General features: G+C 46.1%; 1 protein-coding gene across 1 annotated transcript in view; it reads right to left on the bottom strand.

The window, feature by feature from the left end:
- Window positions 1-24,730, bottom strand: part of PIK3C3 (phosphatidylinositol 3-kinase catalytic subunit type 3) — a 389,362-nt gene that overhangs the window by 264,020 nt on the left and 100,612 nt on the right. The window contains exons 8-10 of the mRNA XM_082248227.1: window positions 22,872-22,976; window positions 16,398-16,490; window positions 14,167-14,352 (exon numbers count right to left, since the gene is read on the bottom strand). Of these exons, the coding sequence (XP_082104353.1) occupies window positions 14,167-14,352; window positions 16,398-16,490; window positions 22,872-22,976 (384 nt within the window). The remainder of the gene's footprint in view (window positions 1-14,166; window positions 14,353-16,397; window positions 16,491-22,871; window positions 22,977-24,730) is intronic.

Below are 24,730 nucleotides of genomic sequence, written 5' to 3'. Positions count from 1 at the left end.
ATTAAGGCAGGAGTCTCCAAACGTTCTAAACAAAGCACCGCTTTACTGTCCTTCAGACTTAAAGCGGAGTTCCACCCAAAAGTGGAACTTCCGCTTTAGGGAGTCCTGACCCCCCGACATGCCACATTTGGCATGTCATTTTTTGGGGGGGGGGAGCGGGTACCTAGTTTTGACAGGTACCCGCTCCCACTTCCGCTCGGAGCGCCGCGGCGCCCTGAGCGGAAGTTCTCCTCTCCCCCTCCCTCCCTGCAATCTTCTGGGACACGTCAGAGGTCCCAGAAGATTGCCGGCCAATCACGGCGCGCAGCGCGACTCGCGCATGCGCAGTGGGTACCCGGCTGTGAAGCCGCAAACTGTAACAGCCGGGTGCCCACAGCAGTGATGCCGGCGCCGAGGGAGAGGATCGAGGCTTCCGGCGGCCGCATCGCTGGACCGTTGGACAGGTGAGTAAATGGCTGGAACTCCGCTTTAAGGAGGACTGGGCTGCGGCAAGTGGGAGTAGAAAATGCCCCAGTGTCAGTAGGGGGAAGAAAATGTCTCAGGCTTGGTGGTCAGTGAGAGTAAAAAAAAAAATATTTTAGGAAGAGTGTGATTTGTAGGATGAGCAGTTGAAAATAAAGCAAAATAAGCTTTAAGGAAGACAACTAATGCTGCCACCACATCAAGGACTGGTAATATATTACATTTGTGGCTTTGGATTTAGATACTTTTTCATCTTCCAGTTCAAAAACGTTTGCACTGTATGCTAAAGATGTCTGCAGATATATCAGATAAATTTGGTGCTATATCAAAGGACGTATCCCTGCCATTTATTTAGATAAGACTGTTAAAGCTCACACGGGCCTGCCAGGAAGAATAAGGAACATGTGTATCCTTTCTGTATAATAACAGTAAACCTTTTAGACTCTCTTTCCACCCTCGGGACAATTTCTTCTGTACATGCTCTTCTATACTTTACTGCAAGCTGATGGATAATGTTGAAGCATAGGTCTTTAAAAGTTATAGACTACTCACAATCTTCCATGACTAATCTCTCGGCAGATCTGTAGCACCGAAATACAAGACAGCATATGACATTGTGACATGTGTGATGCCATCAAGCACTCCTCCGACCTTGAGGAACGGGAGGGACATCATCAATATATGCAGAGAAAATCCATAAAAAGGAGCAACTAATAGAGCCAGATCTATTCTGGTGAATGCTCAGTATAAATCAATATATACAGATCACACTCTGCGCATACAGAAGAGCTGAACAGGACGAGAGCAAAATGTCTTCCATTGCAACAAAGTGTGTTAAACTTTTCCTTTTACTGTCTCCCTGCCTTTGTAGTAGGTTATATGCATTACAATGAGACCTAAAGGCCAACCTTTAAATTAAATATGAGACTTCTCCTTGAAGCTGCTGAGATTTTCTATTGTCTGGAAGCGCCTTGGAAGACAGCCACTGCTGTGTAAGAGGAACCCGTCACAGACAGAAAGCACTGCAAACATGACTAACTTCTGAAAGTGGTGCCAGTTCCTCCTCTAGAACAGTGGTCTCCAAATTGCGGCCCTTTGCTACACTTCTCTCAATGATATGAAACACTATTCCTCCCACTTACACCAACAGTGGGGAATAATTCCTGTCACTGACAATGGGGCACCATTCCTCCCACTGACACCGATGATAGGGCATTATTCCTCCCACTGACACCAATGATAGGGCATTATTCCTCCCACTGAACACCAACGATGGGGCATTCTTCCTCCCACTGACACCAACGATGGGACACTATTCCTCCCACTGATACCAATGATGGGGCTCTTATTCCTCCCACTGATACCAGCGAGGGGGCACTATTCCTCCCACTGATACCAATGATGGGGCTCTTTTCCTCCCACTGATACCAATGATGAGGCATTATTCCTCTCACTGGCACCAGCAATGGGGCACTATTCCTCCCACTGATATCAATGATGGGGCACTATTCCTCTCACTGATACCAATGATAGGCTACTACCTTCCCCTCCTGCAAGATAGGAACAATAAAGAGTATCAGCATAGCTGGGGGACTGGAGCAGGAGACACTATCAATGTCACACATGGTGTGCAGCATGGGAGCACTACAGCGGGGGGGGGGGGGACCAGAGAGAGAGGATTAGCAGAGTTGGAGGATACTACTGAGTCAGGCACCAGCAGAGCTGGGGGTTATTACTGAGCGGGGGATCAGCAGAGCTGGGGATCTGCTAAATGAGGGTACTAAGTTGGGGTCCTGCTGAACATGGGTACCAATGAGCTGGGGATCTGCTTAACATGGGTACTAATGAGCTGGGAATCTTCTGAACACGGGTACTAATGAGCTGGGGATCTGCTGAACATGGGTACTAATGAGCTGGGAAGCTGCTGAACATGGGTACTAATGAGCTGGGGATCTGCTGAACATGGGTACTAATGAGCTGGGAATCTGCTGAACGAGGGTACCAATGAGCTGGGGATCTGCTGAACATGGGTGCTAATGAGCTGGGGATCTGCTGAATATGGGTACAAATGAGCTGGGGATCTGCTGAATATGGGTACTAATGAGCTGGGCATCTGCTAAACATGGATACTAATGAGCTAGGGATCTGCTGAACATGGGTACCAATGAGCTGGGGATCTGCTGAACATGGGTACCAATGAGCTGGGGATCTGCTAAATATGGGTACTAATGAGCTGGGGATCTGCTGAACATGGGTACTAATGAGCCGGGCATCTGCTAAACATGGGTACGAATGTGCTGGAATCTGCTGAACGAGGGTACTAATGAGCTGGGGGTCTGCTGAACATGGGTACTAATGAGCTGGGGGTCTGCTGAACATGGGTACTAATGAACTGGGAATCTTCTGAACGACAGTACCAATGAGCTGGGGATCTGCTGAACATGGGTACTAATGAGCTGGGAATCTTCTGAACACGGGTACTAATGAGCTGGGGATCTGCTGAACATGGGTACTAATGAGCTGGGCATTTGCTAAACATGGGTACTAATGAGCTGGGGATCTGCTGAATATGGGTACTAATGAGCTGGGCATCTGCTAAACATGGGTACGATTGTGCTGGAATCTGCTGAACGAGGGTACTAATGAGCTAGGCATCTGCTGAACATGGGTACTAATGAACTGGGAATCTTCTGAACACAGGTACTAATGAGATGGGGATCTGCTGAACATGGGTACTAATGAGCTGGGGATCTGCTGAACATGGGTACTAATGAGCTGGGATCTCCTGAACATGGGTACTAATGAGCTGGGGATCTGCTAAACATGGGTACTAATGAGCTGGGGATCTGCTGAACATGGGTACTAATGAGCTGGGAATCTGCTGAACGAGGGTACCAATGAGCTGGGGATCTGCTGAACATGGGTGCTAATGAGCTGGGGATCTGCTGAATATGGGTACAAATGAGCTGGGGATCTGCTGAATATGGGTACTAATGAGCTGGGCATCTGCTAAACATGGATACTAATGAGCTAGGGATCTGCTGAACATGGGTACCAATGAGCTGGGGATCTGCTGAACATGGGTACCAATGAGCTGGGGATCTGCTAAATATGGGTACTAATGAGCTGGGGATCTGCTGAACATGGGTACTAATGAGCCGGGCATCTGCTAAACATGGGTACGAATGTGCTGGAATCTGCTGAACGAGGGTACTAATGAGCTGGGGGTCTGCTGAACATGGGTACTAATGAGCTGGGGGTCTGCTGAACATGGGTACTAATGAACTGGGAATCTTCTGAACGACAGTACCAATGAGCTGGGGATCTGCTGAACATGGGTACTAATGAGCTGGGAATCTTCTGAACACGGGTACTAATGAGCTGGGGATCTGCTGAACATGGGTACTAATGAGCTGGGCATTTGCTAAACATGGGTACTAATGAGCTGGGGATCTGCTGAATATGGGTACTAATGAGCTGGGCATCTGCTAAACATGGGTACGATTGTGCTGGAATCTGCTGAACGAGGGTACTAATGAGCTAGGCATCTGCTGAACATGGGTACTAATGAACTGGGAATCTTCTGAACACAGGTACTAATGAGATGGGGATCTGCTGAACATGGGTACTAATGAGCTGGGGATCTGCTGAACATGGGTACTAATGAGCTGGGATCTCCTGAACATGGGTACTAATGAGCTGGGGATCTGCTAAACATGGGTACTAATGAGCTGGGGATCTGCTGAACATGGGTACTAATGAGCTGGGAATCTGCTGAACGAGGGTACCAATGAGCTGGGGATCTGCTGAACATGGGTGCTAATGAGCTGGGGATCTGCTGAATATGGGTACAAATGAGCTGGGGATCTGCTGAATATGGGTACTAATGAGCTGGGCATCTGCTAAACATGGATACTAATGAGCTAGGGATCTGCTGAACATGGGTACCAATGAGCTGGGGATCTGCTGAACATGGGTACCAATGAGCTGGGGATCTGCTAAATATGGGTACTAATGAGCTGGGGATCTGCTGAACATGGGTACTAATGAGCCGGGCATCTGCTAAACATGGGTACGAATGTGCTGGAATCTGCTGAACGAGGGTACTAATGAGCTGGGGGTCTGCTGAACATGGGTACTAATGAACTGGGAATCTTCTGAACGACAGTACCAATGAGCTGGGGATCTGCTGAACATGGGTACTAATGAGCTGGGAATCTTCTGAACACGGGTACTAATGAGCTGGGGATCTGCTGAACATGGGTACTAATGAGCTGGGCATTTGCTAAACATGGGTACTAATGAGCTGGGGATCTGCTGAATATGGGTACTAATGAGCTGGGCATCTGCTAAACATGGGTACGATTGTGCTGGAATCTGCTGAATGAGGGTACTAATGAGCTAGGCATCTGCTGAACATGGGTACTAATGAACTGGGAATCTTCTGAACACAGGTACTAATGAGATGGGGATCTGCTGAACATGGGTACTAATGAGCTGGGGATCTGCTGAACATGGGTACTAATGAGCTGGGATCTCCTGAACATGGGTACTAATGAGCTGGGGATCTGCTGAACATGGGTACTAATGAGCTGGGGATCTGCTGAACATGGGCACTAATGAGCTGGGGATCTGCTAAGTGGGGGTACTACTAAACCCCTTTAAAATTAATCAAAAATGAACACAGGGCATTTGCCAAGCTGTATTAAAGCTTCGAAACAGCATTGCAGAAGCAGTAAAGTTGAAGCAAGTGTAAATGAGCCCCTATGCTACAACCTGATTGGGCCCTAGAAGTAGGTGGGAGGCACACAGCGGCTTGGCGTTTGAAGAATGACAATGCTTTTTGTAGATTACTGCATACACTGTACAGTCAAATAGCAGAGCAGCGGTGGATGGAGCACAAGAGCAATGCATTATTTTGGAAACAATCTCCCTCGACATGTTCTGTGTATTGAAATTTTTGTCTGGGCTTGCAGTTTAACTCACCCGTTCCCCAGCGCAGTAGACATCCAATCACTGGCTCTGTTTATCTACACAAAACCGTTTAACAAAAGACTGCAGGTTCCCCTTTGTTGGAAAATTGAAAGCAGCGAGGGACCCGTCTGAATCACCTCGCTCCCTCTTCTTTCTTTACAAGGATGACACGCATGCCCCTTCCATCTCATCACATTGTGCTTTATCCACTCATTTCTCCCAAGTTTGACAAAACAAGATGGCCTCTGCACCGCCCTGAGAAAATCTCGCCTTTTCCCGGCGCTTTTCTGCTCAAAGGTTGAAGCAAAACTTGGGAAATAAATTAATTCCTCCTGGCCACTTGCTGGCTTTCAGAAATGAGAGGCCTGACCCGTGCGCAGAGAATCGATAGGATTCTTCAAACAAGTAATGGGATTTCTATCACATTATGAGAAGGGGTCAGCGTCTGACGAGCGCAGAGACGGAGATCTTACAACAATCCACTAATAGCTTCCGTCTTAACCCTTCGCCATCCGCTGCTAATCAAAGCCTGGAACGTACAAGACAGGTATTCTTATGTATGCAAGGCAACAAATACGAATGATGGAATACAGCAACCATTGCAACTGAGCGAAGGCTGAATAATTCCCTGTAAATGGGAAAGTGTGGAGACTCCAAATTCAAGAGACTGACATTCAGTGTATAGTGACAGGTTCTCTTAAAAGAACAACCCCCCCCCCCCCCAATAAAATCAAAAGGGGAAGTCCTGCTTTATGCCCCCCTACCATATTTTTTTATATTATCTAGTTGACCTCCAGGCCTTTTGACACTTTGTTTACACGTAACAATCAGTATTTTTTGATCGAAAATTTGATAGAAACCCCCAAACAAATCTATCTATCTATCTCTCTCTCTCTATATATATATATATATATATATATATATATATATATACATACATATACATACATACAGGGCTTTTTTTCGCAGAGAATAGGTGCAGGAACTCCCCCTTCCAAGTTACTTTGTGTCTCCGCCCCCTACCCACCTCCGAGCACTAACCCTTGGTTCCACCCCTTCCAACCTCAGAGCACTAACCCTTGGTTCCACCCCTTCCAACCTCCGAGCACTAACCCTTGGTTCAAACCCCTTCCAACCTCAGAGCACTAACCCTTGGTTCCACCCCTTCCAACCTCAGAGCACTAACCCTTGGTTCCACCCCTTCCAACCTCAGAGCACTAACCCTTGGTTCCACCCCTTCCAACCTCAGAGCACTAACCCTTGGTTCCACCCCTTCCAACCTCAGAGCACTAACCCTTGGTTCCACCCCTTCCAACCTCCAAGCACTAATCCTTGGTTCCACCCCTTCCAACCTCCGAGCACTAACCCTCGGTTCCACCCCTTCCAACCTCCGAGCACTAATCCTTGGTTCCACCCCTTCCAACCTCCGAGCACTAACCCTTGGTTCCACCCCTTCCAACCTCCGAGCACTAACCCTTGGTTCCACCCCTTCCAACCTCAGAGCACTAACCCTTGGTTCCACCCCTTCCAACCTCAGAGCACTAACCCTTGGTTCCACCCCTTCCAACCTCCGAGCACTAACCCTTGGTTCCACCCCTTCCAACCTCAGAGCACTAACCCTTGGTTCCACCCCTTCCAACCTCCGAGCACTAACCCTTGGTTCCACCCCTTCCAACCTCCGAGCACTAACCCTTGGTTCCACCCCTTCCAACCTCCGAGCACTAACCCTTGGTTCCACCCCTTCCAACCTCAGAGCACTAACCCTTGGTTCCATCCCTTCCAACCTCAGAGCACTAACCCTTGGTTCCACCCCTTCCAACCTCCGAGCACTAACCCTTGGTTCAAACCCCTTCCAACCTCAGAGCACTAACCCTTGGTTCCATCCCTTCCAACCTCAGAGCACTAACCCTTGGTTCCACCCCTTCCAACCTCAGAGCACTAACCCTTGGTTCCACCCCTTCCAACCTAAGAGCACTGACCCTTGGTTCCACCCCTTCCAACCTCCGAGCACTGAACCTTGGTTCCACCCCCTACCCAGCTTCCAGTACAGCCTCTTTTAGAGAATATAGAGCCAAGTATAATTTTGTATTGGAATGTATGGAATTAGGTTATGATAACAAGAAAAGCAATACAATAGATCCCCCACAGCCAGCAGCAATAGACCCCCAGCAGCAGCAAAAGATCTCCCAGCAGCCAGCATCAATTGACTCTCTAGCAGCCATCAACAGTAGACCCCCTCCCTAAACAGTAGATCCCTTCTAGCAACAATTTCACTCAGTATCAAAAGATCTTCCACCAGCAACAATAGATTGCCATGCAAAAATAGATCCCCTCCAGCAACAATAGATCTCCCAGCAGCCAGCATCAGTAGACCATCCAGCACCCATTGGAGGTGCCGGAACTGCGTTCCCCCCGCGTTCCTGCTGAAAAAAGCCCTGTATATATATTTTTTTTTTTTTTTTAAATAAAGCAGAAGCCATAGAGAATAAAATGGTGGGTGTTACAATTTTTTATGTCACATGGTTTCTGCGCAGCAGTTTTTCAAACGCATTTATTTATTTTTAAAATACACTTTTCTTTATTTTAATGCACAAGAAAACAATACTGTATAATACCAGATTGTTTGCTAAAATATAAAAGATGATGTTATGCCGAGTAAAAAAAGACCAAACATGTCACACTTTAAAATTGCAGATACCCGTACAATGGCCACAAACGAGGGGGGGATTCTCCATCTGATTGACCGCCTCAGCTCTGTTCCTGAGTGCTGTGTGGAAGAGGGGGAGGGGGGGTGTCCCTTTCCTCCAATCAGCCCTCCTCACTGAGCTCTGCAGTGTTAAAGAGGAAGTAAACCCTCCTCTGCAAGTTGTACCTATAGGAAAGCCTTAGCATAGGTTTACCTATAGGTACTGTAAATAACTCCTAAACATGCACCGTTTAGGAGATATTTACCTTACATGCAGCCAGTGACGTCACTGGCGCATTCGCTCTGAAGGAACGGCCGCTGGTGCCGTTCCTTCAGAGCCCCCTGCCGTGACCATCGGCGCGCGTGCGCGGGAGTGACGTCACCGCAGGTAAGGCCAATCAGATGGCCGGATGCCGCGTTCCCGGAAGACAGGCGACTGAACATGTCGCCCGTCATAGAGGTAAGCGGGCGGCACGGCGGGGGCTCGTTCTAAGGTAAGTATTTCATAATGAGCTAGTATGCGATGCATACTAGCTCATTATGTGTTTCTCTTTCAGGGTGAAAAAATAAATAAAACATTTCGGTTTACAACCTCTTTAAAGCAGAGTTCCACCCAAAAGTGGAGCTTTCACTTTAAGGACTCCTGACCCCCTGACATGCCACATTTGGCATGTCATTTTTTTGGGGGGGGCAGGTACATAGTTTTGACAGGTACCCGCTACCGCCTCCGCTCGGCCGCCTAGGCAACTTGAGCGAAATTTCTCCTCTTCCCCTCCCTGCAATCTTCTGGGACATGTCACAGGTCCCAGAAGATTGCCCGGCCATTTACGACGGGCAGTGCGACTCGCATATGCGCAGTGCACACTCGGCTGTGAAGCGGTAAGTTGTCACAGCCGCGTGCCCATACTAGTGATGCCGGCGCCAGGGAGAGAACTGAGGGATCGGGCGGCCACATCGCTGGATCAGGGGAGAGGTGAGTGTGTTCATTCAAGTCAGCAGCTACACTTTTTGTTCCAAAAAACAATAAGGTGTAGCCACCCTTCTCCTGCGCTTGGTATCCAGACCCCTTGACCACACACTTCACGGGACTGACAACTGGCTTCTCAGATGGCTAAGGTCTTGCTGCCCTTACGGACTGGGGTAGTCCACCGATACTAAAGGCAAAAAAGAACAAAAAAGGGCGCACCGACCTAGCGCATTATCCTCAATAAAAGGCTTTATTTAAATAACATAAAAAATGGCTACTCACAGACGTAGATAAAGGTATAGCATATCAAGCTGAATTGCTCAAAAGTCCGTGTTTAGTCCATACAAGCGTCCATGATGAGATGACTGACGCGTTTCGAGGACCAGCCTCTTCCTCAGAGTCACCACTCAGAGGCTACACTTTTTGTATCTGCTGACTTTTAATAAACACAAAAACAGCTGGAACTCCGCTTTAACCTCAGCTTACTGCCCCTAGCTTTCTAACAGCTCAGGCAAGTTGTATGAATTCTGCACTTTGAATAGATGTAGAGAAGAGTAGACTGCAGATAAACAGGTAGAATTTATGTAGGAGGATCGGTTTCATCTCTGTGTAGCAACCTTAGGCCAGTCACATCACTGGGTATAGGGAAGGGTTTACAACCACTTTAAGCCAGGATTTTTGTGGTCTCACAGAGTGAGTGTTCAATCCTCCTGCAGGTGGCAGTGTAACCAGCAGTACTTGAATGCCTGCGTTACTAAAGCAGAGTTGTCAACTTAATTTCATCATGGGCCGCATCAGCAGTATGGTTGCCCTCAAAGGGCCGGTTGTTTTCGGTTTGCAAAGTTCAGGATTACGCTATATACAGAACGCAGAGTTCAGGAGTGCGTTACATACAGATTGCAGAATTCAGGGATGCGCTATATACAGAGTTCCGGGTTGGTGATACGCAGAAGCTTAGGAGCGTCCCGTACACCGAACCCATGCTGCATTTACTGCATGAAGGCGTTTGATTCTAATGTTTTGAGTAAGTGCAATTTCATTAATAAACCCTAATTACCAGAACATACTACACTATCGAAGTTTCCTTATCTTTCTCCCCACAAATATCCTGAAATACTTGGAGTTCCTTATGCGAGCTGAGTCTTATATCAAGGGACCTGAAGGATAGCTTGGAGGCATTTGTGGACCATCTACGCTGTTTTAGACCCCCTGTAATTAAGGGGTCCATCAGCTTTGGTAAGAAGTATTTACCCCGAGCACTGGGTGGAGAAAAGTTTCTTAAGGTGGAGGTCCCTCACTTGAAGTTGGAGTGATTTTCAGTCATTGCTGAGAGATCTGTATTGCACTGGGCACTTTAAAGACTGTTGATATTTATTTACCAAGGACCTTTCACATTTAGGATTTTGTATATATTTATTTATTTATAACCATTTATTCACATATTTATGCACACAAGCACTTTTTGGTTGTGTTAAGTGTTGAGCGCAATTTATTCCACTCTTTTCACATTTATGCGTTTTATACGTTTTTATTGCAGCTTGCACTATGGAAGCAATTCCTCTTATATATATTTAATTAATTTATGACAATTTGATTGATTAATTTAGTATCGAATATCACCAATTTTGCGCAGTTTCTTTTGGGCCACCAAAATTCTTTTCATATATACAGAGCGCAGTTCCAGGGGTGCCCTGTGCATAGAGTGCAGAGTTCAGGGGTGCGTTGTGTGCAGAGTTCAGGGGTGCGCTATGTACAGAGTGCAGAGTTCAGGGGTGCGCTATGTACAGAGTGCAGAGTTTAGGAGTGCCCTATGCACAGTGTTTAACCCCCGCAAAGCATCCTCGCATCTCTCTCTCCTACCTGGCCCTGCTCTAGCACCTCCCGGTGTAGGCAGCTCTGCTGTATATTCAGCTCTAGTACCTCCCTATTTAGGAGTCTCTGCTTCGCCTTGCAGGGAGATCGTTCTCGCTCTCAGATTTTGGAGACTTTGCCATGAGTGCATGCAGGGATCTGTTAGCTGCAGAGCCGCAAACCAGTTAGCCGCGAGCCGCTGAGAACAAAGCTGTCCCAAACACAGGTGGCCTTATGTGTTTACAAATGACAGCATGGAGTGGGAGTGGAGGGTCAGAGTCAGAGATGGTGGAATGGAGTTCTGCCACATTCTGGATGAAACACTGGGTGCGAGGGCCACATGACAAGGCCTAGTGGGCAGGATTCAGCCCCCGTGCCTTGTGTTTGACATATGTGCCCTAAATGAATAAGAAATAAAAATACCTGTTTGACCTGCATGCATTCGGTTCCAAAGTTCTGTTCTGGGCTGACAACACATGAGAGGTGTCAGCCCTGCCCAGTTTTCTTTTGCTAAACTACTAAAATCTCCCATTCTCCCATCTTAACAGCATAGACACTAATATTCTACATTTTGTCCTCATCTTACATGACAAAACTCTCCTATAAAAGGTACTACCAAAACAAAGATCAATAAAAATATTCTTTGTTACTTTATCTACAATAAAAATATAAAATAGAACCTTCATACAGTACCAGCTAGTCTTTGAAAAACAAAACTACATAAATACACACACAATTTCTTTAACCACTTGATCCCCAGACCAATTCTGAAATTTCTCTCATACAAGTAAAGATCTGCATTTTTTATTTCTGGAAAATTACTCAGAACCCTCAAACATTATATATTTTTATAAAGAATAAAATGGTGGGAGTTGCAATTTTTTATGTCACACTGTATTTGTGGAGCGGTTTTTCAAATGCAAATTATTTAGAAGAAATACACTTTATTGAATTCTAGTACACACAAATAAAATACCCAATTTTTGTGTAAAATATAAAAGATAATGTAAATAGATACTAGGGATAGACCATTAGGCCCCGTTCACACTGGGGCGATCCGACTTCCCCGGGCGACCACACAGGTCGCGGCACGCTGCTCGCACCGCGACCTCGGAGCGCCTGACACGGACTTCATAACATTGAAGTCAATGCAGGTCGCTCCAGGTCACCCCAAAGAAGCTCCGGACCCTTTTTCTAAGTCGGAGCGACTTGTGTCGCTCCTATTAGAACGGGTCCACAGCTTCTGTATGGCAGGCGACCTACGGCGACCTGTCAGGCGACCAGGTCGCCTGACAGGTCGCCCCAGTGTGAACGGGGGCTTATGGTTTTTTTAGTGCCGATACCGATATTTTGGTCACAACGTATCGGTATCGGCTGATATGGGCTGATATTTTGTACATTTAAAGTTTTGAAAAATAAAGACAATTTTTGACACAAATCTGGTACTGAACATGTTACATTTTTGTTTAATGCTTAATGGCTGGCTTGCTGGCACCCTGTGGTGGGTGGCTGGCTGTCTGGCACCCTGTGGTGGGTGGCTGGCTGTCTGGCACCCTGTGATAGGTGGCTGGCTGTCTGGCACCCTGTGATAGGTGGCTGGCTGTCTGGCACCCTGTGATAGGTGGCTGGCTGTCTGGCACCCTGTGATAGGTGGCTGGCTGTCTGGCACCCTGTGATAGGTGGCTGGCTGTCTGGCACCCTGTGGTGGGTGGGTGGCTGGCTGTCTGGCTCCCTGTGGTGGGTGGGTGGCTGGCACAGGGGCTGTGGGTGGCTGGCTGGCACAAGGCCTGTGGGTGGCTGGCTGGCTCTCTGGTACAGTGCCTGTGGCTAGTTGGCTCGTACAGGGCCTATGGATGTGGATGGCTGGATGGCGCCGGGCTGCTGTGGGTGAGTGTATGGCTGTGATACACTTCCGCAAGACTAGTCCTGACTCCAGACGAGGCTGTCCTAGACGAGAGAGGCAGCCTAAGAAGGCAGAATGACATCACAAAAATATCGGAAATATCGGTCAGTTTCAGGGCCGATACCGATATATCAGGGAAAGTGCATATCGGCCTTGCCGATAATCATTCTATCCCTGATACCTCATATGTCACGCTTTAAAATTGCGCACGCCGGTGGAACAGCGACCATCTACTGTAAACTAAATTATCCATAGGTGATGCTTTGAAAGTCTTTACAGGTTACCAGCGTAGAATTATACAGGAGGTCTGATATTTGCAACAATACCTCACATGCGTGGTACAATCGCCATTTATACCTGCGTGCAGGACCTACATGTGAGTAAGCACGGGGGTCATTAAAAATGTATGTATATATATATAAATAAAATTATATATAGTTATTTGATTTACATTTCTTTTTTTTATTTCCACTGTACCTTTACATTTTTATTTGATTAACTTTATTTCTATCACAAGGGATGAACACATCCCCTTATGATAGGGTGGGCTGTGAAAGGTCTTCTTTAAAGACCTCTCCTCTGGCCTCTAAAGCATCTGATCAAACTGAGATCGTTTTGATCAGATGCTGTAAAAGTACGTAACGGCTTGTAAATAAACAAACCAAAACGGGAAGTGACGAAATCTTCATCTCTTCTGGTTTCGGATGTCACAAAAGAGAGGCGGAAACTTCTGTTCTTTCCACTCTTCCTGGAAAATGTGAACCGACCCCTCCCGCTGCCAGTAAAAGTGAATGAGCAGCTGTATAGCTGCTGGGATCACTTTTACATATAAGAGAATCGCCAGACTTAAAGAATGGAACTGGAGCTGCAGCCATGATCCCGGTATAACCACTTACACCCAAAGCCGTATATACAGTACAGTATAGGGCCTATGGGCGGGAAGTGGTTATAATGACAAAGGATTCTCAGAGCACTATGAACTTTCTAGAGACAGCCCAATAGCAGCTGCTTTCCTTCCTGACTGTCTCTAAATGAAGCCTCAGAGAGATCCATATATAGGTGGAGGAGTTACTCTTCAGACTTCACTTGAGCTCTGTAAACAAGGGGGTGTTTTTTTTAACACGAGGAAGCTAAAGAACCTAAAAGGAAGCCTAAAGCGCCCCCTAGTAGCTGGATATAAATGTATACAAAATATTCACAAGCAAAATTTCATATTTACCTGGCCAAAAAAAAAGTAAAGATTTTATCTGGTTAGTCCTGAACATAATAAAGGACTACTATACATTCTGTTTATAGAGGTTTACCGCAAAGCGGCCAGCTCACCTCATCGTCGGCCTGCTGAAGGCGAGCAACAGCGTAACGTCGCACGGTAGGGTTGGTGAAGTGGGATGACAAGAGCTCCAGAGAGTCCTCCACATCCATCGGCTTCCACTTCCCCAGAAGTTCCAGGGCTTGCTTAGCCTCTTGTGGGAGGTCCCAATTGACACATTTCAGGAATTTTGTCAAAGCCTAAAAAAATAAATAAATCAATAAATAAATAAATAATGCTTGTACCTAAACATCTGCTGGAATATACAAGAAATCAAATTATTTAATAGGGCAGCACAATGCAGGATTGAATTGTAGTCATAGCAGTAGACTTGAGTCCTCACTTGTACCTGATCTGCTCATTTTTCTTTAAGGTAAAGCTGAACTCCAGACTTCCCTTCTGTCTTTTACCGGTTTCCAGGCTCCTCTCTCCTGTACTGAAATGGCTTTCTCTTGATTTTATCAGATGCTGAAGCAAGACAGACAGACAGAGCCAGCCTCATTTCCCGGCTTGAGGATGTCAGCAGACCAGGGGTGTCCAACCCATGGCCTGCGGGCCACATGCAGCTCAAGAAAGTTCAGCATGCAGCCTGGGCATGTCTGGAGAAAAGCTGCGCAAGCGGTGAAGCCACAGCGGTCAACAGGGACAAGCTTGGCCCATGCACGTATGGAGGGATGCCTTGTAGTTGTAGGCATAGCAGCGATGGCATCGACAATGACAAGCCAAGCACAGGCACATATGGAGAGATATCGGGGCTACCTTGTTTGCAATAGCACTGGCTGCAGCGAATGCAGGGACTCCCGATAGCGCCAGGTAAGTAAATGCCGCATGGCTCTATCTAGGTGAATGCTGGTGGAGGGGGGCTGTGTCCTCCACCCCCCAAATATAGTTGAAATACAATCCCTTTATCTATTTTTTTTCTAAGCGGTTCTAATGGTAGAAGGTTTTATCTTCAAGCATTCTATACATTAGGATAAAAAAGCAGCAGCCCCCCCCCTCCCCTCCCCTCATACTTACCTGAGCCCCATCTCAATCCAGCAATGTTGCACGAGAGACTCGATTGTCTGGGACTCTCCCTTCAGACTGGCTGAGACACACAGTGAGCGCCTTTGGCTCCAGCTGCTTTCAAAGTCAGTAAGTCAATAAAGAAATAAAGATAAAAAGGGGCGGGGCCCAGCCGTTGCTCCGTGTCTGAATGAGCACACAGAGCAGTGGCTTGGCTCGGGTGCCACCATAGCAGGCTGCTTGCTGGGGGGGGGGCAAAACCCCTGCACAGAGCAGGTAAGTATGTTTGTTATTTTTAACCAAAAAAAAGGCTTTAGTATCACTTTTATTCTAGCATGGCTTCCACAACACAAAAGAAAACAGAACCCCCCCCCCCCCCCCCAAAAAAGGAAAAGTTGCAGATGAAGGAAGACTACTCAATGAAGATGCATACTCTGTTGATCGCTGGTTACAGGCTCCAAAGAAAAATAAATACACAATTATTTTCCCTTCAAAAAAATGTGCATTTATTTATTTTTTAAAAAGTGAACTTATCCTTTAGGCCCCTTTCACACTAGTGCGACTTGTCCCGCGATTTTGGACCGCAAAATCGCATGACAAGTCGTTTTCCATTATTTTCAATGAGCCCCATTCATATCAGTGCGTTTTGAAGTCGCACCGACTTCAAAGTAGTTCCTGCACTACTTTGGCACGATTTTGAGGTATATAGCCCTGAGTCATTGCTTAAAATCGTGTCAAAGTCGTGTCAAAATCGCATCGCAAAATCGCGTCGCATAAGTGTGAAAGGGGCCTTAAAACGGTTGTATCCTCAAAAAACAAACAAAAAAAAAAAAAAAAACAAACCCTGCAGGACAAAGGCATAATGAATTAGTATTCGTCGCATACTAGCTCATTATGAAAGACTTACCTTAGAGTGAAGCCCTGACACGGACCCCCGGATACAGCTGAGGCAGCTGACATCTTTCCTCAGCGTCTCTTCCAGGTTCGGCAGCTCTGGCACTATGAGTGGCCGGAGCCGCGATGACGTCACTCCCGTGCATGCGCGTTCACCGGACCTTCAGAGCGCATACGCCGCTGGTTTTAGAGGCTGTATGCAGGGCGGATATTCATTTTACCTACAGGTTAGCCTTATTATAGGCCTTATTATAGGCTAACATGTAGGTAAAAGTTAAAAAGCGGACTATACTACATCTTTAATTTATTTGTACATTTGAGCTGCAGTTTGTAGATTTAAACTCACCTTTTCTTGGTTTGTGAGGTAGTGTCTGAACTTCCACACCAAGTCCTGCTCCTCTGATGTCAGCTGCTTGGTTGGAGGATAACTGACAATGATCTGTAAAATAAAATAAAAATAAGCAAGAGATATATAATCATTTCCAAGTAACATTTAGCAACTTCTATAGTACTAAAGAAAGTCTCCACCGAGCTCCTAAGCTGTTTGCCCTACAACCGTCCACACCTATATTAACGCTGGACTCCAGGCAGATGCAAGTGCCGGTTCACACTAGTTCAATGCCAGACATTGCATGTGATTCGCACCGCATTGCTGTGCAGATCACATGCAATGTGATTTCAGCCATACAAAATGTATGGCTGAAATCGCATTTGCACCAAAATTGTGCAGGACATTTTTTTTGGTTCGTACTGGAATCCGATTCCTGCACCATTTTCACAGTTCGCACTGCTATTTGTGAACCCATCTGGGGGTGTCATTAACTGTACATTGACACCCCAAGCGATTCTGAGATCTCAGTGTGAACCACTGTGCGATTCTGGTGCAATGCGGGAACTGGCACTGATTCACAGGGTTTCCCGCATCGCATCAGTGTGAACCGGGACTAAAACACACAAATCAATGCAGCTCCGTATTCAATACCATGGCATTAAATGCCATTTTATTTTTTCTTAACAAAGTGTTCCTGTAGCAGGTTACCTCTGAAGAAGCGACCAAAACGTAACCACTTACCGACCGTCGCACGACTATTTACTGCGGCAGTCAGCCGCTCCTGGGCAAACCGACGTAGGGCTATGTCGCTCGCCCAGGAGCCTGTAGGGGGCGAGCGTGCACCGCCAGAGGCGCGCTCCCTCCCCCGCTCCTTCACAGGGATCCCCGTGCGTGTGATCGGCGGCTCTGATGTCCGCCGGCCACTCGCAATTTCCCGCAGGAGAGGGAGAAAGGCAGACGGCTGATGTAAACACAGCCGTCTGTCATTCTCCCTGATCTAACTGCAGAGACTACACGATCCTGCTATGTAGGATCATATGTCTCTGTGGTTACATCACAAGCCACGCCCCCCACAGTTAGAACCACGCCCCTAGGGATACATTTAATCCACTGATCACCAATAAAGTTAACCCCTTCCCTGCCAGTGTCATTTTTACAGTAACAGTGCATATGTATAGCACTGATTACTGTAGTAATGTCACTGGTACTCCCAAAAGTGTCAGTCAGGGGTTTGATCTGTCCGCCGCAATGTCACAGTCCCGCAAAAAAAAAAAAAAAAAAAATCGCAGATCGCCGCCATTACTAGTTAAAAAAAAAAAAAAACAATAAAAATGACATAAATCTTTCCCGTAGTTAGTAAACGCAATAACCTTTGCGCAAACCAATCAAAATACGCTTATTGCAATTTTTTTTACCAAAAATATGTAGCAGAAAACAAATTGGCCTAAAATGTTAAAACATTTTGAGTTTTAATTTTTTTTTTGAGAATTTCATATAAAAAAGTGTGAAAAATATTGTTATTTTTTCAAAATTTACGCTCTTTTTTTGTTTATAAGGCAAAAAATAAAAAAATCGCAGAGGTGATCAAATACCACCAAAAGAAAGTTCTGTCTGTTTTGAGAAAAAAAGGACCTCAATTTTATTTGGGTACAGCGTCGCACGACCGCGCAATTGTCCGTTAAAGTCACGCAGTGCCGAATCGCAAAATAGGGCCTGGTCTTTGAGCAGCCAAATCCTCCGGGGCTTAAGTGGTTGTAAACTCCTGGACGTTTTTATTAATTTCTTCTTACCCTGCAAGTTCATGTCATTATGTTAAACTTACTTTAAAACAAAGTTTAGGTAAGAGGATTTCCCCGAAGGCAATTGTGACGTTGGCTTCCCGGGTGGGATCTGTGCAACCAGGACCATCACCCCAGCCAGTAAGGAAACCAGGAAAATGTTAAAAAGGTAAGTAAAGCTGGATACACACTATACAACTTTTGTTGTTTGATTTACTTTAGATTTACCTTTAACAAGGTAGTGCAAGGGACCCCTCAGGGTTGAAATGTTGGGGGATTGCCGTGACCCCGCAAGCCTGGAGGGGTTCTAATAGAATAAGGGAGTTATCCAAAAATGAGACTAAATGGATATACTTAACTGATACTTTAAGTCCAAAAGGAATGAATGTAGAACTTGATCTGAATTGTTTCATCAGTGATTATTGATTTTATATATTATTTGGTACATTTTAATATTAATTGGAACATTAATTCCCTCTTTGGGTGGATATTGGACGCCAGGTATGCCTATTAATTTGTTTTAGGTTATGGGGCATATTTTAACCTTATTTTGGGGTGAGGTTTGTGTTTGTGGCACGTTCCCCCATATTTTAGGTTTTCATGCTTAGTCCTAATTTTCCCCTTTTTTTTGCTATTAGTTTTTAAGCAGGATTGAGTATTGGTTTCTTTTGAGTGCATCAGGCGTGTCATTATCTCCTCTTTGGGAGGGGTTTAGTGAGTTGTACACATTGTATTGAATGTGGCTGCACACAGGATTAACGACCAGGGTGTGCCTATAAATTGTACGAGCGGCGCCGTGTGGCCACGCCCTCCGACGAAGTTGATGAAGAAATGCATAAAGCCCCGTACACACGTACTGATCGTCGGCCGAAAAAGCTTCGGCCGACGACCGATCTGCCGATTGTAGGCTTGTTAGTATGATGCCTCCAACAGCCGACAGCGTACATTCGGCCGAAAAGAATCTGTCATGCAAGCATTAAAATTTTTGTATGCCGACACCAGAGCGGCCGATTGTTCGCCAGGCAGTACAGATTTCGGCCGACAGACAGCAGATTTGCAAGACTGGTCATGCTCAGAAAAGGAAAAACACAGGGAAAGTTAACCATCACATGACATCACTTCTGCAGTCGGCGGACAAAATTCTTGTGCAGTCTTTTGCACTTTTCAACAGACACCGACAGCCCTGGACAAAAGACGCCGATCGTTCGGCCGACGATCAGTACGTGTGTACGGGGCTTAAGGGCTACGACACATCGGCTTCCAACTGCTACACACTGCCTCTCTACCAGTGGTGACCGTAGGACGGCATTTGGTGAGAGACGCAGGGAGTCCGAGCCCATTTTAGGTTGATGCATTGCTTTTATTCTTTTGTATCGTGTAAGTGCATATGGAACGGGGAGGGGCTTGTAGTGAATAAAGTGTTTACATATTACGCTATGAGCTGTCCTCTCTTCTTATGATCCATGGTCCCTGTGCAACTTTCATCCATTTGGAGTGGATAAGATCAGCCTAACATGAGATCTTGGCCAGTGTCTGTTGCTGCGAGATCTGTTGCCTTATAGGTTTGCAGTGTGGTGAGTTTTCTACCATAGGGAGAGGATTCTACGAGCTGTGGTGACGATGTTAGGTTTTGCCTTCAGCCATATTCACCTTCCCTGAACATCTATAACCACCCCTTTGATTGATTGAGTGCTATGCAATGTATGGACTTATGACTGTGGACTGTCATTATCTGGTTGCAGCACTATTCATTTATTCTATTAGCGCTACTAATTTTGGACTTTCCTTGTGACGTCTAGCATATTTTATTTTAACCACTTGCCGCCTGCCCTATAGCAGATTGATGGCGGCAAAGTGGTTGTACTGTCCTGACTGGCCGTCATATGACGTCCTGCAGGATAATGCACTCTGCGCGCCCCCGGAGGGCGCGCAGAGCGGTGATCGGTGATGCGGCCTGTCACTCTGACACACCGCATCTCCGATCTCGGTAAAGAGCCTACTGACGTAGGCTCTTTACCATGTGACCAACTGTGTCCAATCACAGCTGGTCACATAATAAATAAGAAGTGCAGTTGATCGGCTTTCCTCAGTTCGTGCCTGACAGGCATGAGTAGAGTAGAGCCGATCGGCAGCTCTCCTGACGGGGGGGGGGGTCTGTCCTGGTAATCAGAGTATTGATTGCCAGTGCAGACCCTTGGGGGGTGCCACTAGAGCCACCAGGGATTGCCCACCCATGGCCACCAGGGATGGCAATCAGGGCTCAGGAACCCTTTCAGTGCCCTCCCCACCAGAGCTGCCCATGATTGCCACCTGTGTTCCTAAATAAGAGGAAGACGAGATCATTACGGACAGAACAGCGGTCTGCCGTGTATACAATGGCAGACCGCCGTTCTGTCTCCGCTGGGAGCGATCGCAGGTGCCTGGCAGCAATCGCGGCCGCCGGACCTGCTGATTGGTTCCCCCTGTAGCCAAACCCACTAGCGGTCCCGCGAAACGACATACAGTTACGTCGTTTCGCGGGACAGAGCCAACTTGCCGCAGTTTATGTACTGCTGGCGGTTGGCAAGTGGTTAAGTCCTGTAAGCTGAGAGATGGGGCCTCCATGGATCGGACTTGTTTTTCTAGCACATTCCAAAGATGCTAAATTGGACTGAAACCTTGAGAATTTGGAAGCCAAGTCAACACCTCAAACATGTGTTCCTCAAACCATTCTTGATTTCATCATACCAGACCCCCTGCTTTCATTGCTCGGTGCTCCAGTTCGGACACTCACGTGACCATTTTAGGTGCTTTTGGCTGTGGATACGGTCAGTATATGGGCACCCTGACCAGTCTGTTGCTATGCAGTTCTATACACAACAAACTGCGATGTACTGTGTGTGTGTTCTAACTCCTTTCTATCAGAACCAGCATTCACTTTTTCAGCAATTTTAGCTCCAGTAGCACTATAGAATCGGACTACACATCCCATCCTTCGTTCCTCACGTGAATCAATGAGCCTTGGCCAACCATGACCATGTCACTAGTCTCCCTTCCTTGGACCACTTCAGACCAGGAACATCCCACAAGAGCGGCAGTTTTTATAGTTGCTCTGACCCAGTTGTCGAACCGCGGCCCTTGTCAAAGTCACAATAATATAATAGAATTCTTACTGCGCTAACCAACATATAAACAAAGCTGCCAGCACATCAACCAACATACAGTTGGCCAAACAATCATATGAAAAAAGTGCAGCGCTAAATTAACAGATACAGTCCAGTGATTGTGTATCGAAGGTAATAAAAAGAGTGAAAATAATTGATATATTTTAGTGAGTCCCAGGTATTCAAAGGTTAAACCATCAAAACGTATGCAGGTAATCAAATGAAGACGAGTCCCCACACCAACAAAGTGGATAATGAATGCTCTCACCAGAGGTTATGGACCCAAGTACCGTACAGCAAATGGGTCAATCGAGCTTGATATTATCCAACATCCCTGAAGTTGATGTGTTGAAAGTGGGCAGGCGTAAGGATTTGAGCGACTTTGACAAGGGTGAAAATAATTGATATTTTTTAGGTATTCGAAGGTTAAACCATAAGCAAAGCTGCCAGCACATCAGTGAGTGAGTCCCAGGTACTCAAAGGTTAAACCATCAAAACTTATGCAGGTGATCAAATGAATACGTGTTCCCACGCCAACAAAGTGGATAATGAATGCGCTCACCAGAGGTTATGAACCCAAGTACCCTTTCAGCAAATGGGTCAATCGAGCTTGATATTATCCATGGGTTTCCCAGAAGGTGGCTGTATCCAAGGATGTTCCCAAAAGTAGCAATATATTCTTGAACAAAGATGGCTAAATCTCCCAATTAGTTGTCCATAGGATGGTGGTCTGCGGGGAGAAGGAGGGAATGCTCTCCAGCATGAGATGCATGCAGCGTATGGTGCTCCGGAAACACAGGCAGCGGCTGGTGCAGGAGCTGCTCTCCCGGGGGAGTACGGACTTTGTTCAAGACTATATCGCTACTTTTGGGAACATCCTTGGATACAACCACCTTTCGGGAATCCCATGGATAATATCAAGCTCGTTTGACCCATTTGCTATACGGTACTTGGGTCCATAACCTCTGGTGAGCGCATTCATTATCATACTTTGTTGGTGTGGGGACTCTTCTTCATTTGATCACCTGCATACGTTTTGATGGTTTCACACTTGTGGTTTAACCTTCAAATACCTGGGACTCGCTAATATATATCAATTATTTTCACCCTTGTCAAAGTCGCTCAAATCCTTACGCTCGCCCACTTTTTCCACATTCAACACATCAACTTCAGGGAAAACATGTTTATTTGCTGCCTAATACATCTCACCCACTTTCAGATGCCATTAGAACAAGATAATCAATGTTATTCACTTTACCTGTCAAGGTTCATAATGTTATGGCTGACTGCCGTAAGGGAAGATTTTCTTTGAAATGAATGGCTTAGCTACAGGGTCTCTTTAAAAAAGTATGATTTTGTAAGGTTAGCTATATAGGGAATGGGTATTGGTCTTGTATGTACTCTGCAAATCTCCATGGAAATGTAATGTATAGGAAGTCAGATCTATAATATATATATATATATATATATATATATATATATATATATATATATATATATATATATATGCTGTAGACACACAGAGGAACTTCCAAGGGAAGGAAAGGTGACAGATTGGAGTCACATACATTGAGCTGATCCCTGGTGGCAGCGTTGGGCTTCAGGTCATGGTCTGACGGGCCGCTTCTCAGGCTCCTGGCAAGTTTGTGATGTTTGCTCTCTACTAAGTTTTCCTGAAATAAAGAAAAATGTCTGAGAAAGCAATACAGCAAACCCCCAGAAAGAATCATGTGCATCTATACTGGTCACATAAAATACATTTTATATCATTTCAAAGCAACAGCAATCACTTCCCCATTTTTCTTTTTGTTTGAAAGCCCTTCACACTGGTGGTGCTGTCTGAAGAGGAATCTGTGATCGGATCCCTCTTCAGAGAGCATTTAACAGGTGGTGAGGAGGCACTGTGTTACCGCCTCCTCACTGCCTGCTTTAACCCCTTGAAGCCCATACTTGTGCACTGCAACCACATGCATTGAATGGGTCTCGCTGGATGGGGAATATGCCCACTGACAGCAAAAAGGGGTAGAATTCCTGCTACAAAGCAAAGGGAAAAAGAACAGAACGCTGCACTCCTAAAAACCAACCTAGGTGTCAGAGAGTAAAAGCAGCTTCAGCCTGGCTCAATCCAGACCATAGCCTATGATGCATTTCAACCAGCAAAACGGGAATAAAATGGTGCTACAGTATGGCTAAAACATTTACTCTTTATTCATACTGGTGGAAAACAGCAAAAAACAAAAGGCCAATAGGTTTTGGCCATCAGGCCTTAATGATGACCACGGTATTGGCAAAAACATTTACTATTTATTTAAACTGGTAAAGAAAAGCAAAAACCGAAAAAAAAAAAAAAAAACAGCCAACACGTTTTGGCCAAAACGCGTTAATCATGGTCATAATTAAGGCCTGACAGCCGAAACACGTTGGCTTTTTTTTTTTGCCTTTTTTCATCAGTATGAATAAAAAAGAACACGTTTTAGCCAACATACCATGGCCATGATTAAAGGAGTTGTACACTGTTTTTTTTATCTTAATGTATAACATGCATTAAGATCAAGAACCTTCTGTGTGCAGCAGCCCCCCCTCGGCCCCCCTAACACTTACTCTCCGTTCAGCAACGTCCACGAGTGTCACAGCCAAACGAGATTCTCCCTCCTGATTGGCTGAGACACAGCAGCAGCACCCTTGGCTAGCCAGTCAGCTAGCCAATCAGGAAAGAGAGGGGCGGGGCCGGGGGGAGCTCCGTGTCTGAATGGGAACAGGGATCTGTAACTCGGCTCAGGTGCCCCCATAGCAAGCTGCTTGTTGTGGGGGCACGCAACAGGAGGGAGGGGCCAGGAGCACTGAAGAGGGACCCGAGAAGAGGAGAATCGGGGCTACTCTGTGCAAAACCACTGCAACAAAGCAAGTTAGTATAATATTGTTTGTTATTTTTTATAGGGAAAAAAAAAACGAGAATTTACAAATCACTTTAAGGCCTAGCGGCCAAAACGCGTTGCAGTGTTTGCGTCTCACCAGTATAAAGAAAAAAGAGTGCATGTTTTAGCCAACATACCATGGCACCAGCTTTTTCCCTTTTGCTGAATGACGATTTGCAGAGACTTTTTAAGCCGGGTGACACACACGTCAAAAGTATTGGGACACCGGCCTTTACACACACATGAACTTTAATGGTATGCCACTCTTAGTCCGTAAGGTTCAATATTGAGTTGGCCCACCCTTTGCAGCTATAACAGCTTCAACTCTTCTGGGAAGGCTGTCCACAAGGTTTAGGAGTGTCTATGGGAATGTTTGACCGTTCTTCCAGAAGTGCATTACTGAGGTCAGGCACTGATGTTGGGTGAGAAGGCCTGGCTCACAGTCTCCACTCTAATTCATCCCAAAGGTGTTCTATCGGGTTGAGGTCAGGACTCTGTGAAGGCCAGTCAAG

The sequence above is a fragment of the Pelophylax lessonae genome (genome assembly GCF_965119305.1).
Source record: "Pelophylax lessonae genome assembly, chromosome: 1".
Classification (NCBI taxonomy): Eukaryota; Metazoa; Chordata; class Amphibia; order Anura; family Ranidae; genus Pelophylax; species Pelophylax lessonae.
Note: the sequence above shows the minus strand (reverse complement) of the source record. Positions and strands in the feature narration are given on the sequence as shown.